This window comes from Urocampus carinirostris, chromosome 12, assembly GCF_059441175.1.
Source record: "Urocampus carinirostris isolate Australia breed hairy pipefish chromosome 12, RoL_Ucar_1.0, whole genome shotgun sequence".
NCBI lineage: Eukaryota > Metazoa > Chordata > Actinopteri > Syngnathiformes > Syngnathidae > Urocampus > Urocampus carinirostris.
In genome coordinates, this window is record NC_142360.1 from 9,652,426 (window position 1) to 9,670,437 (window position 18,012).

The 18,012-nt window shown below is 39.0% G+C and overlaps 1 protein-coding gene across 3 annotated transcripts; it reads left to right on the forward strand.

Moving 5' to 3' along the window:
• Positions 1-1,443: 1,443 nt before the first annotated feature.
• Positions 1,444-15,099, forward strand: anapc4 (anaphase promoting complex subunit 4). 3 transcript variants are annotated; one of them, XM_088349620.1, is made up of 29 exons: positions 1,444-1,886; positions 2,023-2,129; positions 2,207-2,322; positions 2,406-2,511; positions 2,630-2,762; positions 2,825-2,899; positions 3,036-3,062; positions 3,130-3,174; positions 3,276-3,360; positions 3,602-3,709; positions 4,093-4,263; positions 4,336-4,400; positions 4,471-4,513; positions 9,340-9,416; positions 9,491-9,591; positions 9,661-9,712; positions 9,797-9,852; positions 10,685-10,731; positions 10,986-11,042; positions 11,112-11,168; positions 11,282-11,375; positions 11,460-11,557; positions 11,630-11,691; positions 11,768-11,806; positions 13,358-13,459; positions 13,595-13,672; positions 13,755-13,916; positions 14,555-14,678; positions 14,817-15,099. In XM_088349620.1, exons 3-29 carry the CDS (start codon positions 2,215-2,217, stop codon positions 15,015-15,017), a joined length of 2,373 nt encoding a protein of 790 aa, XP_088205746.1. In that variant the 5' UTR covers positions 1,444-1,886; positions 2,023-2,129; positions 2,207-2,214; the 3' UTR covers positions 15,018-15,099. The 3 variants fall into 3 exon arrangements, with proteins under 3 accessions (XP_088205746.1, XP_088205748.1, XP_088205747.1); XM_088349622.1 differs by having other exon boundaries at positions 2,023-2,110; XM_088349621.1 differs by having other exon boundaries at positions 1,444-2,110.
• The last annotated feature ends 2,913 nt before the right edge of the window (positions 15,100-18,012 follow it).

The following is an 18,012-nucleotide window of genomic DNA, read 5'->3' on the forward strand; positions in this document are numbered from 1 at the left end:
TATCTACAAATTGTTCCAGTCTATTATTGTAAAGTCTCTCTAATATTTTAGAGAACTGAGGAAGCAGAGATACCGGTCTATAGTTTGTAAAAATGTGCTTGTTCCCATTTTTGTATATTGGTATAACTTTTGCTATTTTCATTTGATTTGGAAATGTGCCTGTTAGAAATGATAGATTACAGATGTAGGTCAATGGTTTCACAATGCTGTTTATAATTTGCTTAATTAGTACCATATCAATGTCAAAACAATCCATAGACGTTTTGTTTTTACAGTTGTTAACCACGTCTAAGATTTCTGATTCCGTAACCCCAGATAAAAACATGGTCTTGGAGTTCATTTTTATTAGTGACTCAAATTGTTTACCACTGCACTCTGGGATATTTGCAGCGAGCTCTGGTCCAACATTTACAAAATAACTATTGAAATTCTCCACAACTTGATTTAAATTATAATTTTCACTGTTCTTATCAATAAAATAGTTTGGATATGCATTGCTTACATTCTTTCCTTTTATTATACTATTTAATATATCCCAAATACCTTTGATATTACTTTTGTTATGATGTAATAAATTGGTATAGTATAATTTCTTGCTTGCTCTTAATATTCCTGTCAATTTGTTTTTATACGTTTTATACCGGGTTTCGGCTTCCTTAGTTCTTAGTTTAATAAATTTTCTATATAAGTAGTTTTTTTTCTTACAAGCATTATGTAAACCCTTAGTTATCCATGGATGATTTACAGATTTATTCTTAATATTAATTTGTCTCATTGGGCAATTTTTGTTGTACTTGTTGGTGAATATTTCCAAAAATATGTCAAACGCACCATCCACATCATCTGTACCATATATAGCATTCCAGTTTTGTTTAACTAAGTCATCATACAGTGATATAATAGTCACTTCAGTTCTAACTCGTTTGTAAACATAATCCTTAATTGATTCTTGTCTAGTAACCTTTTCATCATATACTGTAAATACTGGTAGGTGATCAGAAATATCACAAACCAGTAACCCGCTGACATTTGTAAATTCCATATTATTTGTAAATATATTGTCAATGAGTGTTGCACTGTGTGAAGTGAGTCTACTAGGCCTTAATATAGTTGGGTACAAAACTCATACTGTACATCATATTAGTATAGTGCTTATGCAACAAGTGAAAGAAGGATGTTAAATGAAGTGCTTATTCATTTGTATTTAAAGCAATATTTTTTTCAGTTTTTGGACCCAGGGGGTTTCTTTTTTGAAGAAAAGTTCCCGTTTTTGAATAAAACTATTTCACAAGGTTCAGATGAAGCAGGGGAGCATAGATGTGTGAGAACGAGTTTGTAAAGAAATAGAAGTGCATATTTCAGTGATTCCCAGTACTACAGAGCACTTTCAACTCCGGGGGGCGTTTTTTTTTAACCACACTAAAAACTAGCGAATCCTTTCCTGAATCAGTCGCGCGATACACCTGCTTCGCAATTACGCCATCAACACACACCTCGACTCGCGGTTCATGAACCACTCACCTAAAATATTTGGCACACGTTCCAAAGATTCGATTCGAGGCGTACATCACTGGCCGGAATGGTTGAAAAGAGCAGACTGAAATTAAATTTAAAAAAAAAACGCTCATTTTCCACTTTCGATCGAGAAAGTTCATCTTCGTACTCAGCTATCATTTTCTAAAACATTTTTAATAGTTCTGTCATTGCTTCATGAAACTCTCGCAACATTCGCACTTAAAACATCGTTGTTTTCGACATTCGGCGACGTGATTTGAGTTTCCGGTTACTTCTTCGGTCCTGGAATAAGTAGCAAAACTGATTACTTGTCGTACTAGCAGGATTTATATTAAAAAACTTTTGCCATGCAGAATGAGGATTGTGGTTAAGTATGACGCATCTTTTTCTAGTTTTGAAGCAATTTATTGACGCATCAAAATTCACCATACAAATAATTCATATTGCGTTTCTTCCTGTCCAAAATTGTCCCTTCCCTCTTTCCGTTGCTTCACAATCATTGGCCAGTGGAAAAAATGGCGATGCCTACTCTCTAGCAACAACAGACAAGTTTTCTTTTCATATCATCTCTGGATGTAACGTCGGAATATAATAGGTGAGATTGTTGCTCTCAGGTGAGTAACCAAAAATTCTACAATTAGTTTTATGTAAGCGATATAATTCCGTTATGGGTCTTGTTTCCATTGCGCAGCCTAAACGATGCCTGCCTTTCGGCAAGTGGGAAACAAGCAACTCCCCAACCCTGTGTTATGCATGGCATGGTCACCCAAAAGAGATCTAATTGCTCTGGCCATTACAACTGGAGAGGTACTCTTCATGAAGCATAGCTCATGACCCCTGTGGGGCTCTTTTGCTTCTATATCCATTCCTGTCTCTTATTTTCGTTATAGTTGTTGCTACATCGCTTGACCAGCTTCAAGCGGGTTTGGAGCTTGGCCCCCAGCGAAAACATTGGGAAGCAGATCACCGCCCTTGCATGGAGACCTGACGGAAAAAGTTAGCACCACCCCTGTTAATATGCTTTGAACAACATTTTCTCATTTATAGTTCAGATATTGTTATTGTTGACATTGTTGTTAACATTAACCTTTTTCCTCTTATCTTGACCGATCAGTTCTGGCCTTTAGCCTGGGAGACACAAAGCAGGTGGTGCTGTGCGGTGTGGAGAAGGCGGAGATCCTGCATGTGTTCCACATGCAGAACCCTGTCAGCTGCATGCACTGGATGGAGGTGACAGAGGACTCGAGGTAGGCAACTTTTCCTTTAAATTTACATTTTAGCTGCTTGCGAATTTGTGTGTGTGTTCCAGTGCCCTTGGATCCTTTTATCAATCAGAGGAAGAATCCAAGCTGTTTTTGCCCAAATTAGCTTCCCTCCCAAAGAGGTAAGACAAACAGGAACGTAACTTGGGGAAGCACCAAAATTAAAATTTGGGCCCAAACGAAAGTGTGAAAGACTTTGCTGGAAAAAAAACGTAATTAAAATACTGATATAAATAGAGAACATCTCTTCCCCCCCAGCTACAGCACAACATCAAAACTCTTCAGGTAAACCTATATTTCACTCATTTTTAAGTCAAATCAAAATCCTCAAAGCCTGCATTTTTTTATACAGTGAAGATAAGTCTGATGAGATCATGAACCTCCTTGGAGAAGTCAGGTAAGTGTGCATGGATATTCCAACTGTAGAGCGTAGCAGTGTTGTTTAATCTTGTGTGCGTTTGAAAAAAAAACACACTTTTTTTTATCCCCCATTTTTAGGCTAAACATACTCGTCCTAGGAGGAGATGCTGACCAGGTGGAGCTATACGCCTACGGAATGTACAAGATTGCTACGTTATCTGGAGTAAGAGGTTTTAAATGAACATCAACTAGAATGCTTGTCCTTCTCCAACTTGTTTTCCCAGACTTATTCAGTGCGATTGATGATGATGATTGATGATTGAAGAAGTAAAAGATTAAATTTAACTTCAGTGGGAACTTTATGGTTAAGGTCTGCAGATTAATTGGAAGGTGGTACAGGGATGGCAAAAATATTTTATTTTGAAAACAATGTTTTGACATAGTTTTTGGCTTGATTTGTGCAGTTTTCAGGAAGCTGTCGCACACTGAGCCTGGCTGGTGATCTCAAGTCTCTGGCCATCATCACTGACGTGAAGTCAGCGGAGGACCAAGCAGATATTTGTTTTGTTCAGGTAAGACAGTTTTCAGGAAGAAGTGTAATGGATTTTTTAAAAAAACCCTTGTTTGACAGTCATATTCCACGTTTGAGAAAGTCTCGAAGTTGCTTTGAAATATGTTTTCTGAACAAGGTCTCTATTTATGGTTAATAGTTGTTGGTTATCTGGTTGTTGTAGCTTAATGTTATTGTACTATGTTTTATTGCACTATTGTTACAACTTAGCCCAGTCTCCAGCCATTATCTGTAAATAATTTTGCCTATTTAATGTTGTTGCAGACCAAATTCATTACGTTGTTATAATCAACAAAAGAAAAATCAAATTGAAATGATGGTAATCACAATATTGATCAAATGTTCGTATTAAAGTCCATATTCAATTTTTTCCGCATGATGCAGCTTGACACGGGCTTGCTTTCGAACTGCCTTCCCGAACTGACCAGGATGGCTCGCAAGTTCACTCACATTTCCACGCTACTGCAGTACCTCCACTTGTCGTTCACGTGCATGTGCGAAGCCTGGGAGGAAATCCTCATGCAGATGGACCTTAGACTTACCAAATTTGTGCAGGTCTGCCCTAAACAAGTTGCATTTTTCTGTTCTGAGACAAGAAGAACTATTACGTTTAGTTTTAAATTACAGGAAAAGAACACAAGCACGCAGTTACATGATGAGTTCCTGGAGCTTCTTTTGTGGGGACAGTCAAGGTGAGGACACCGGCAAGACATTGCACTCAAGGGTTCAGTCGAATGCTAAAATGATGCTTCTACTTTCCAGTCCTGAACTACAAGCTCTTCTTATGAACCAGCTGACTGTCAAGGTGAGTGTAAGAAGTCCCGAAGATCGGGGGAAAAAATATACAGTGAAGAAATTATTTGAAAACCCTGCTATTTTGCTATTTCTCCCACTTAGAAATCATGGAGGGGTCAGAAATTTTCATCATAGGTGCATGTCCACTGTGAGAGAGATAAACTAAAAAGAAAAATCCAGAAATCACAATGTATGATTTTTTTAACAATTTATTTGTGTTAAATAAATATTTGAACACCTGTGTATCATCTAGAATTCTGACCCTGAAAGACCTGTTAGTCCACCCATTAGAAGCCCACCTGCACTCCATGTATCATCCTGAATCAGATACACCTGTGTCAGAGCTATATATTATATAAACTCTCTGTTGGCAGAATTACTCAGATGAAATCACTCATTAAGTTTTAAAATCTCCCTTGCGAAGGAGCCAGCACTGTCGGGAAGCCATCTCGCCAAAATCTCTCCGACAGTACTGACTACATCCGGTCAGGAGGTGTGGTTTATTTTGACTTTACACATAAACAGGAAATGGAGTCACACGCGCGACTTCACAATAAAAGGAAAAACGTATAAACATGAAAAATGAAATTAGACTGATGTTTGAAACGTGACTATATGTGTGAGTGTGAGAAATTGTTTTTATATTTAGGAATATGAAAACAGGTTAATTCCATTGCATTGAATTCTGAGAAATGCACATATCTCAAAACAGCCAACTTTACACCTGTTTGAGGATGTTAGCTGCATAAAGACACCTGTCCACCCCATACATCAGTAAGACTTGAACTTGTAACGTGGCAAATACCAAAGAGCTGTTTAAAGACACCAGAGACAAAATTATACGCCTCCACAAGGCTGGAAAGGGCTACGGAGAAAATGCCAAGCAGCTTGGTAAAAAAAGGTCCACTGTTGGAGCAATCATTAGAAAATGGAAGAAGCTATACATGCCGGACAATCTCAATCAGAGTGGAGCCCCATGCAAGATATCACCTCGTGGGGTCTCAATGATTCTAAGAAATTTTGAGGAATCAGCCCGTAACTACACAACAGGAGTTGGTGAATGTCCTGAAAAGAGCTGGGACCCCCATTTCCAAGGTTACTGTAGGTAAAACACTAAGACGTCATGGTTTGAAATCATGCATGGCACAAAAGGTTCCCCTGCTTAAACCAGCACATGTCAAGGTCCGTCTTAAGTTTGCATATGACCATTTGGATCATACAGAGGAGTAAGGAGAAAGTTTTGTGGTCAGATGATACAAAAATAGAACTTTTGGGTCATAATTCCACTAAGCGTGTTTGGAGGAAGAAGAATGAAGAGTACAAATACAGTACAAAATAGCAGGGTGTTCAAATACTAATTTTCTTCACTGTATATTTGGGTTATAACATAACAAAAGGACATTACTTTACCATTGGATGAAGTCTGTTAACTGATATACATGTTATGCATGCTTGTCATTTTTTTCAAAGTATTTGTTAAATATCTATATGTATTTTACATTTAAAATTACATTTGAAATTGGATTTTCACCAAATTCCTGTCGATGATCCAATTTTTGATGTATTTTTTTTCTGACCCAAGCTATCATTTTTAGGTCATATGGTTGTCCATATGACCTAAAAATGATAGCTTGGGTCAGAAAAAAAATACATCATACATTTGACTCGGATATTTTTTTAAACTTTTTTTTCTATAGATATTTATAATTGTTATTTCAAATAAAACTCTGTTCTTGCATCACATAATAGTCTTATTACTAATCTCGCTGTTTTTGTCCACACGAAGAAGTAATTTTGTGGAGTCACACTCTCCCTCGATTAACACTGGGTCTATATCAGTGTATTCAAACCATTGTGCTGGGGTACACTAGTGTGTCCCGAGACCTTGTCTACTGTGCTGCAGGAAGTCGCCCAATTTTCTCATTGCAAAAAAGCTCGCCATTATTCAGTATATTTCCTTCCTTCCAGCCATCAGCAAAATAATTTTAACATTCACCCACATCAATAGGTGTCAGCAGATAACTATTTTTTTCTTTTTATGGAATAATTGTTTGCCCATGAGGCAGTACAGGGAAAATTATTCTTTGTCTAATTTTATTTGATGAAGCTGTTTAAGATTGCACTGCCAAAAATATCGAACCCAAGTAAAAATCTTTATTTTAATGATGATGTTCTATTTTTACCAAAAAAAAAAAAAAAAGATCGAACATAGTAAGAAAAAAAGTTTCCCCTGGCGGATAACTTAACCTTATTTTAAAGGTATTTTGTGTATTATTTGATGTAATAGTTTAAAAAAACTATTGATTTTCAATGATAACTTGTAGGTCAATTGCTTTGTATGTCTCATTACATGAGATTCATCTTGGGCATGGGTCTCTGACGGCTGAGGTACCTGTGGACCTGTTCTATAAATAGCTCACTAGTGCTGGGTCATTGTGACTTTCTAGTACAAAGGATTCCTTTCGTTGACTGAGTCTATTTAACCATACTTCCAATAATTTACCTAGTAACAACACTGTAATGACATAAGTTGTCGTTTTAGAAATACATATCAAACTGGATGCCCTTCGTGATAATTGCTAGCATAAAGTAGCTCTTACTTTGATAAAGGTTGGAGATCCCTGATCTAGTGGGAGCTGAAGTGATTGTCCACTATCTTGCTGCTAAGGGTACCACAAAAAACCTTGTGAAAGACTGGGCAAAAAATGAGCAAAATGGTAATTTGTAATCTTCCTTGTGTTTTGTAGCACTCGTTTTTGGTTGCACTACACAATACTGGGACATCTAGTGGTCAGATTCAGATTCAGATTCAGATCTACTTTATTGTCATTCTAGTACACGTGTATACAGAACGAAATGTCGATGCATCTGACCCCCACAGTTTCCTTGAATGTACAGATATAAATAATGTTGTATTGTATTTTGGCTACGTGTAGTATTTTACCATAGTGCCGATAGTGCAAGAAGAGTAGCTAACCAGATGTGCAATATGGGCAGTCAGGTTAACAAGTCAGGTACACAGTAACATTAACACTGTAACAATAACGCTGTAATTACAATAGTGCAGAGAGCAATGTGCAAGGAGTGGCAAGCTATAAAAAAAACTGCCAGTAGTGCAAAAGTCAGATTAGCAGCCGTTTAGATTTAAGTTAACTATATGTTAGCTTGACCATTTAACAGTCTAATGGCCAGGGGGACTAGACTATTGCGGAGCCTGGTGGTCCTGCACCGCACACTGCAGTACCTCTTCCCAGAGGCTAGCAGAGTGAACAGTCCATGATGGGGGTGAGAGGGGTCCCCGGTAATGTTTTTTGCATGGGATAGGCAGTGCTTCTGGCCAATGTCCTGAATGGAGGGAAGTGTAGTCCCGATTATTTTCTCTGCTGTCCTCGTTACCCTCCTCACACTACCCCAGTCGGTAGCGCTGCAGCCTCCACACCACACAGAGATACAGCTGGTCAGGATACTCTCTATGGTGCCCCTGTAGAATGTAATGAGGGAGGGTGGGGGCAGGTGGGCTCTCCTCATCCTCCGCAGGAAGTACAGGCGCTGCTGTGCCCTCTTAACCAGTGATGCAGTGTTTACGGACCAGGTGAGTTTGTTTGTAATGTGCACCCCTAGGAACTTGATACTGCTGACAACCTCCACAGCCTTGTTGTTGATGCAAAGTGGGGCATGGTTGGGCTGGTTTTTCCTAAAGTCGACAATGATCTCTTTAGTTTTGTCGACATTCAGGACCAGGCTGTTGTCCCTGCACCAGCCCACCAACTGCTCCACCTCCTCTCTGTAGGCCAGGTCGTTGTCATCCCTGATGAGGCCCACCACTGTTGTGTCGTCAGCATACTTCACGATGTGGTTTGTGGCGGACCTAGGGACGCAGTCGTGTGTCATCAAGGTGAACAGCAAGGGGCTTAGGACGCAGCCTTGGGGGGAGCCCGTGCTGAGGTAGATGACATCTGAACTGTTCTGACCTATCCGCACTGATTGGGGTCTGTCACAGAGGAAGTCCAGCAGCCAGTTCCGCAGGGGGGTGTTGAAACCCAGGAGTCTCATCTTGTCTACCAGATGTTGTGGGATGATGGTGTTGAATGCTGAACTGAAGTCCAGGAACAGCATCCGCACATGGGTGTTCTTCTCCTCTAGATGTGTCAGGCTCAGGTGAAGCGCAGAGGAGATGGCATCCCTGGTGGAGCGGTTTGTCCTGTAGGCAAACTGAAAGGGGTCGAATGAGGAGGGGAGACTGGAGGTGATGTGCTCTTTAACCAGTCTCTCAAAGCACTTCATTATGATAGGAGTCAGTGCAACGGGCCGGTAATCGTTGAGTGATAAGATCTGGGGTTTCTTTGGCACTGGGATGATGTTGGCAAATTTGAAGCATGATGGTACTTTGGCTTGGTCTAGCGAGGTGTTGAAAATGTCTGTTAGTACACAAGCCAGCTGGTCAAACATTAGTGTACCTTTTAAGTATGATTTTTGTTATTTTTAGGGAAAAGCAAGATAATAATATACTCAAGCTTGAAAAACAATGAATATTGTAAAATACAAAATTACTAACCAAAATGAATAACTTTCTGAACCATAATTACCACAACAATCCAAGCAATGTGTCCTAAGTTTAAGAAACAAAATTATGAAACTAATGCTGGGAATTTATTTTTGACGAACATTGTGCCTTAAGAATCTTTATAGAAAACAGTTACCCTTTGTTCAAAAAAGCGTGAAGAAACATTGGTCTTAGTAACCTATTTTTGAGAGCCCTCGGTCGCCCAAATTTTAGATCTTTGGTGCATCCTTTTGCACGAGTAAACACGTTAACTCCTCCGATTTTTGTCTCAGGGTTTGAAGAAACTTGGCCAAACCATCGAGTCGTCTTATTCTAGCATCCAGAAGCTGGTGATTAGTCATCTACAGAGGTAGGAGTAGCACCCTTTAGTGTCTTTTTCCATTTGGAGCCATTAAGCAAAGCCTTCTCTTGCTTGATTGTTAGTGGTTCGGAGGCGCTGCTCTACCACTTGAGTGAGGTGAAAGGTATGTCCTTGTGGAAGAAAAAGTTCGAACCCCTCGGCCTGGATTCGTCTGCCATAGAAGGTGGGGTGCCTCTTTCGTGCAGAAAGTGGGTAGAAATGTTTCATCCAGTTGACTTTTTTTTTGGAACAGAGGCTATCAAGGCTGTTGGATCCTTTTCCTTAAAGACCAGTGAACTCCTGCAGTAAGTTCATTGATGAGAATTATTTCGAAAGTCTAAATTTAAAGATTTACTCTTGATGATGTGCAATCAAATTCTGATATATAGGGTGATCGACAAAAGCATGAAGAACTTCAAAGCCTTTTTCCGTTGGCTGTACGTGGGTATGAACCTTTACACTCAAATTTACAAAAATTAAAATAAATATTTGTTGTGTATGTAAGGTTCATTGTGTAATATTTGACCACAAGATGTTGCTGTATTGTGTAGTGGAACCTAAAAAAAGTGTTTAAAAGCACAAGGAAAAATACAAACTACGCAGACATTAAGTAATCAGACAGAAGCATTTTTCTTTCCACACCCTTTCACAAAGTTTTGTTTTTTGGGGAAGATTTCAGACAATCATGTGAGGTGTTCATGTTTAGGCGAGCCGCATGTTAAATAAATACAAATTTCTCAACTTTCCAGCATTCAAAAAAATGCATGTTTAGAATGATGGGCACCACTTGCCCAAGACCCAACCACTGTAAAGGGTGCCCCTATGACTGTAGTGGTTAAGGAATCCAACCAATCAACCAGCCATGTTTTTTTTTACCATAAGAAGGCGCTAAATAAATCACAATGTCCTAGTTCATTGAATCTGCTATTATCAATCCATCCATCAATTATCCTCAGTAGGGTCGCGGAGGTGCTGGAGCCCATCCCAGCCATCTTCAGGCAATGCAAACACTTAATAGAAATCTCCTTCGATGTGCTAGCAAATTAAAGGCATCTTTTTTGTGTTATTACTATAGAATCATTTAAGAAATATGCGTACGATCAAAGAGTGGAACAACATAAGCTGGTAGACAAAAAAATAATCTTGACTCATTTTTTAATCTGAAGAGCAATTACTCTCAATATATATATATATATATATATATATATATATATATATTTTTTTTTTTTTTATTTTTATTTTTTTTTAAATATTGACGTTGTTCTCTCTCTTTGCAGCAATGTTAAGAATGTGTGATGAGCATGTCCCTCCAGAACTCAACAAGGTGAGATGTGTAATTTACTCATGAAAGTTCCTATCCCGAGTCCAATTTCCACATGAAATCAATTTTAAAACTTGGTAAGCAGGACTGGTCTATCCTGAGCAGAAACGTTTTACCATTAACAAAGACGGATTTGAAAAGACATAGAAAGTCATCGCTTGTGATTTGAATCAGTCATTTAAATTAGCGTGATAAATGTTGACTATATATTACCTAGTGTCCTTTAATTTCATGCTATTTTTATTGTGCTTCCTCAGATGACGCAAAAAGACATCGCCTTCGTTGCTGATTTCCTTTCTGAACACTTCAGCGAGGTGGCAGCGTATAAACAAAACCTTTTCTAGATTTTGTTACGGGTTTCCAATGCTAAATTCTATCCACAGAACGAACAGCTCTTCGATCGGAAGGGGAAATACTTCAATGTAGAGCGTGTCGGTCAGGTAAATCGTCCGTATTACTTTCTATGGTGACATCAGTCTAAACATTAAGTAAGACCTTATGTCTTGGATATCAGTTTGATTTTGACCAGTGGTTTGGTTACTGGCCTTTTTAGTACCTAAAGGATGAAGATGAAGACCTCGTATCGCCACCAAATACCAAGGGCAACCAATGGCTTAAGTTTCTACAAAACAGCACACACTTGAAGGGTGCGTTTCTTGATCTCATTTATTTGCACACTTTTTTGGTTAGCCTCTTTGCAAGACGCTTATATTGTGTTTGTGTGTATTTAGACAGCCCTTTGTTGTTTCCTTCCTACCCACAAAAGTCTTTGCATTTTGTCAAGAGAATGATGGAAAATGTGATTGAGCTCTGTCTCCAGAAACCGGCGGTGAGATTTTCTGACTAAGTCGAGCTTCCTGGTGGAATTTGACTGATGATTTTTGTTGTTTTGGGGATTCAGGAAGTTATCGGCAAGTCAGTGAAGCAGGCTGCTTTTCTGTCACTGTATTCCGCACCTCTGCGGTACGTTCCTTGGCCTCTGTGTTAACAGTGCTTTATCTCAAATTCGTCACTCATTTTCTATTTTCCCTTGTTCTAGTTCTGAAAACATTCAGCGACTTTTGGAGCTTCCATCGTTGTAAGTCAAATGTGATCACTTTTGCATTTCCAGATCTGACATTAAATTTCGACTCTGAAAAGAATCGTTGCTAAATTGTCTTTGACATTTAATTTGATGTTTATTTTTGTAATATCGAAACATAATCACAGGTTTTGATAGTGTTGTGGCACTAAGAGTATGTCTGTACATATTAATTATAATATTATTATAATTATTTTTATAATTTATGAGAGAAATTTGTTTACTAGATAGATAGATAGATAGATAGATACTTTATTCATCCCCATAGGGAAATTCACACTTCCAACAGTATCCTTGTGTTAAAAAATAAAATAAAAGATATAGAATACAAAAATACCCAATATAACGTGTTAATAAAGAGCATTTAAATAGTGTTACGAAAAATACACACTAATAAAAATAGGGTAATATGCAAATGTGGGGTTGGGGTTTAATGTGGGCTTTTACTCCCCCGGGTGGAGTTAAAGAGCCGCATGGTGTGAGGGAGAAATCTCCTCAATCTCTACTACTACTGCTACGAGTAGTAGTTATCCAAGAAAGCTATTTGTTACCTTATAGAAGTGTTTTTCAACCAGTGTTTTGAAGCAAACTGGTGTGCTGTGAGAATTTGTTGAGTAGGCCCGCAAGAAATTGCCCAGTTTTATCCATCCATCCATCCATCCATTATATGCACCGCTTATCCTCAGTGGGGTCGCGGGGGTCCTCGAGCCAATCCCAGCTATCCTTGGGCAGGGGACACCCTGAACTGGTTGCCAGCTAGTTGCAGAGCACACAGGAACATACATCTCACTCGCTCATTCACACTTAGGGACAATTTGAACCGGCCAATACACCTGAAATGCATGTTTTTGGGATGCGGGAGGAAACCGGGGAGAACATGCAAAGTCCACACAGTAAGGTTTGATCTCATGACCTCAGAACTGTGCCGCGGACCTGCTTACCACTCATCCACCATGTCGCCCCTGCCCAGTTTTAACTTCAATCATTAGTCGCTCTAAAATCAAAATGCAAAAAAGGAACAATTTTGGACATAATTTTCTTGATTCCGATTATTAATTTTATATTTCACAAAAAAATAAAAAACTTCTTTTTCATTTTAAGTATTATTTTGGTATAGTTCTATAAAAGACAAACATGTGGTAACACTTGAAAAAAATAAAACAAATATATAGTAAAATATACAAAAGATTTATTCTAGAAGGAATAATATGCATTTCCTCCTGAGCCATGATGACCACAAGCACTAAAAGACCACAATGATTTCATTCTGTCAATTCAGGTAACCATTTAAGCTTTAAATAACATGGATCTGCTGCCAGAAATTTGTAAACGTTTTCACAACACTTTGTGCTCCAAGATTTTTTAATGGAAAAAAAATGTGCCTTTGCTCAAAAAAAGTTTGGAAACAGTATTGTATACTATAAATGTAATCCGACTAATCTATTTTTTTCCTTTTTTTGTGTGTAATTTAGTTTTAACCCCCAAGTTCCATAATCAATGGGATGCAATAAGTACACCATGTCTGAATGTGTGTTTATTGTTTCACAGGTGGAATGACAATAAAGCCAAAATGCACAATGTGGTGTTCTGCATGCCTCATATTTTGCCCCACAAGCTCTACTTGCTACGCAAAGGAACAGACCCTAATAGGTGGAGTTTTTATTTTCTGCTGTACAGTGACACTGTCACTCGTTCAGACTGCCTGATTTTATTGATCCAAAAAAAAACAAAGGTAGGCCCAGCTGACTTCTGTGAGAAGAAATGTACCTTCCGTGTCTTCCGCAGGCACATTCCCAACTGCATTACGTCCCTTGACCTGAGCCAACATCTCGACTCCTCAGATGACGAGAATGCAGATCCGCGGTGGGTGCGCAGAAAAGAAGATATGTCTTGACCCAGCAAAAGGAACTTTTATTCGATCTCTACAATCCATCATGTTTTCCAGCCTGCAAAACAACTATCGCTGCCAGGATGCTTGTTTCTATAGTGACGAGATGCTGACTGTAGTCCTATGGGGAGCAACCGAAAACATTTGTGTCCTTGCGCAGGTCCCCCTTTCTTTACCTATAAACTGTGAGAGGGAATTCAACTGGACGCCCAATATGAGGTGTGTTGAGAGAGCAACATTGCGCCCACTGAAAAACTTTCAACATTTTCAGGATACAGTTGCCCCTCTACATACGGGTTACGAGAAATTAGAGATCCGAGATGTCTTTAGAGCAAAAATCTTGCCTGTCATACAAGAGAAAATCCAAGTTATGATAATTTCCAGGCGCTAACACTTGAGACTGCTCACCACCAAGTTAGCGGTGTGTTTCGCGCCACACAGACCTGATTGCATTCTTGTTTTTTTACATTTTCTTGTATCTCCCGTGCTCTCTCACTCCCACCGCTGGTAAGTGCTCCTAAATAAACTCAAAATTGTATTTTGTTGATATCTTCTTATTAATCTTATTCATGTATTTTTCTGTTCAATTACTATTTGAATGTGTTTTAGTGATCAGGAAAGTGTGTTTGTAGGTATTGAGGGATAACTTTGATCATTTTCGAAGGCCAGAAATTGATTAATTGGTTTTCACTTATTTATTATGTGAAGATTTGCTGTAGATACAAGCTCTATCCAGGAACAAAAATAATCTTGTATGTAGAGGGGCCACTGTACTAGCAGACAAGCATCCAAAATTGTAAGTTTTGAAATTCTGTTAAGAAATATTGTATTCAAAATATATTTACTTCTCTCTTCAGGTTGGATCAGCTGAGTGACGCCATCCCATGCCAAGGCCTAGTGCTTGGAAATAAGTGGCGAGAACTGGAAGGCATGAAGGCCCAGTTTGTTGCAGTCAATGGTATCCGAGAAGTAGCATGCGTGGTAAGGGTTAAACTCATGTGCAGTACAGTATTCCTCTGCATAGTCGAGGGCTCCCAGTAAGCCCATTCTTGGCTTTTGGACGTATTTGTATTTCCAGTTTGTACTGCAAACTTGTCTTTCACTCTCGCCACCTTGCAGCTGAGTGAAAATCTAAGGCACCTCCGCGTCTTCGAGATGGACGAAGACGACGAAGGCGGCGAGCTTCAGAATGACACTGCTGATCGAGATACACTCGACACCTCCATGACCAGCCAAGGGGACGAGAGTGCAGAGGCTGAAAACAACAAAGCGGGGAAATCTGAGGAGCTCTTGGAGTCAGAAGATACGTCTGAACTGTAAACAAAACCAAAATTCCTTGTTGAATTTAATTTGTTTTTTGTTACTTTTTTGTACAAAAGATAAAAGCATCGTCTAATATCTACCTCATTGGCTCATTCATCCTTAGCAATTGAGGCAATAAACTATCATAATAGCACCTCTGCATCAACACATGCAAACTCATCTGGGAGAAACCTTTCGCCTGCTCGGTTAGGCTGTCCGCCAAAAGGTTCTTCAGTAAGGGAAACATCATGATGCACACTAGTGGACAGGGACACTCATGGGAGAAAAGGTTCACCTTCTTGTTTTTCAATAAGGGCTTAATAGGCACAGGGGACATTATGAGACACCGACAGGTCCACACAGGCTCGAATACTTTGATCCCCAGGGCTAAGAAGATTACCGCTGGTTCATGAGCCTTCTTCATTTGGGCCTCGGTGCTGTAGAATGCTCTTCCCCCTGAGATTCGATCTGCAACCTCAGTGGAACTGTTTAAATCTAGGTTTAAAACACACTTCTATTATACAGCTTATGAATGACATATATTTCATGTTGACAATATCTGTCTATTATTTTTGCTACATCTGTTGCAGCCTGGTCATCCTGGAAGGGGAATTACCTCATGTGCGATCCCTTCTCAAGGTTTCTTCACTTTTCTCATGTTGAGCGTTTTGACTTTTTCCTTGCCCTCATGTAGGTTTGAGATCAGGGGCTGGTTTAATAATAGTCTGTGTTCCTTGTGATAACGGGCTGTACTAATAAACATGACTTGACTTGACTAGAATCCTAAAAGATTCACTTGAAACTGCTTTGTAAATAAACTCAAGTATCATGGTGAAAACAATGGCAATTGACAATAAGGAAATACCAAAGCCCTCGCATATCTCAATATCTTAGACTATGTGATATAAGTGTGTCATTTTTGGGCAGTATTTTATTGTGTATCAAAGCCGCCTAGTGGTAAAAAAAAACGTAATTAAATTTTATATATATATATATATATATATATATTGAATTGAGATATAAATGTGCCTAATTGGTTATTCTTGTTTTACAGGATGCATTTTATATGTATGTATGTAATCAATAGGTGTTTCTTTAAAAGTGTTTTCGGTGGGGTTTATTTTTTAAAAACGGAATTGTAGTGATAGAATTTAAAAAATATGATTTAAATGTGCCTTTTATACTCTTGTGTTTTTATATACACTTAGACTTTTGTACTCCTATGTCTTTATTTTTATAGTATACTCAATAAGTGTTTGGTTTTACGTTTTCACTTGGTGTTCAGAGGCAAGCCTCTTCAAGGTCAAAAGATGGCCCTGCCTCCCACATTCCTTTCTTCTTACCGAGACTCGTTGTTTTTACAAAGTTTTGTTTTTGGTGCTGCGTGGCGCTTGAAGGCTTGTCTCCCACATTCCAAGTCATCCTTATTGCTCATTTACTATACTCTCATGCCATATATCTATCTATCTACCCTGGTCATATCCCTCGAGAGGGGTGACCGACAGCAAGACAAACACATACACAAAAAGAAAGAAAAGGAAAAAGTAGCAAAAAAACACAAAAAATTGACCATGGCCAACCCAAATGTCCAAACACGCAAACAAGTTAAGCACATCGGCGCCCAAGTTGGTCTTGCTTTCGTCCCTCCAGATGAAACGGGACACAAGAAAGCGGTCATGTCACTCAGGTCAGGGTGACACAACACACTAATCTGTTCAAAAGCAGGGCCCGACAGCTTTCACTGGTTTACCCCTTCCGCATCATGCAGGTGTCCTGCCCATCCCTTAGAACACGTCTATGCATCCCAGCTTCCTTTTACAACACCTCTCCATTCATTTCTATCACCAACAAGAGCTCTAGCTTCCAATACACTTAGATCTCTTCCGTGCAGTGCACTCATAAGACAATCCATCCATGTCAATCTTATCAGTGTGAATGGTTTGTAACGTCTTGAAGTGATAGTTACATTTGTTGAGCTTTGTGCTGTCTGCTGCCAAAAATAGGGCCAAAAACATATTTTACAATGAAAGTTTATTCCAGCTTTCCATGGCTCTATGGTAAGGAGTTGAGTGCATCCACAGGCAGCACAATAAATAATGAATAATAAATTTATCTTCGGCTCCATCTGCATGTACTGGAAGATTCTGATAGTGTGACCTGGCTAAATTAGGCTCGTATCTAGTCTTCTGTCAATATCTGTGTTGTCCACTGCCCGATAAAAGCTGGAATGGGATCCAGTACCCCTGCGACCGTACTGAGGATAAGCGCTGCAGAAAAGATCGCTCCTTGATCTTGCGCATGTGTCGATGCATTTACGTTACATGAACCCATCTGTAACGACCCTCAATCATGCGCGACACAAGGTTCACAGTCACTCGGTTTATTGCCTGCATTCAGTAAACAAAACAATACAAAAGTCAGGGCGTCTGTGCACGACTGCAATCATCTAAAACATTAACAGAAATACAAAAACGGGACATCAATCAACATGCTGCACATCGAAGAGTGGTTGCATATAAACATGTTGCATCACAGTAATCATCGTTTTAAGCTGCATTACTTTTAATTAGTGCTTATTTCATACATCATTTAGAACAACTTATACACATTTATATACAAAAATAGTTCGTGAAAGCAGCTCCTATATTTAGAAAAATATGCATTTTTACCCAAACTGATATTGGGCACAGTTTACCTTCAATACGAAGTGATTTGAGCTGAAAGTACGGTAAGCGCAGAAGCCCATAAAGTGCCAAACGAAAGACAGTCGCAAACGCCCATGGCTTAACAAAGAATGCGGTACCAGAAATTTAACAGTAATGCAACAAAAACACAGATTTCGTGAGAATTCAAAAAAACTCAAAACAATCAAATTTCAACTCTGTTACCTATCACTAATGTAAATTATAGCAAGCAACGAGAACACTTTGCAAAAACACACATTTGTAGTTAGGGGAAAACAACCGTGGTACTATTATGATTGTGGGGAGTGACAATACTCCTGAATGTACCG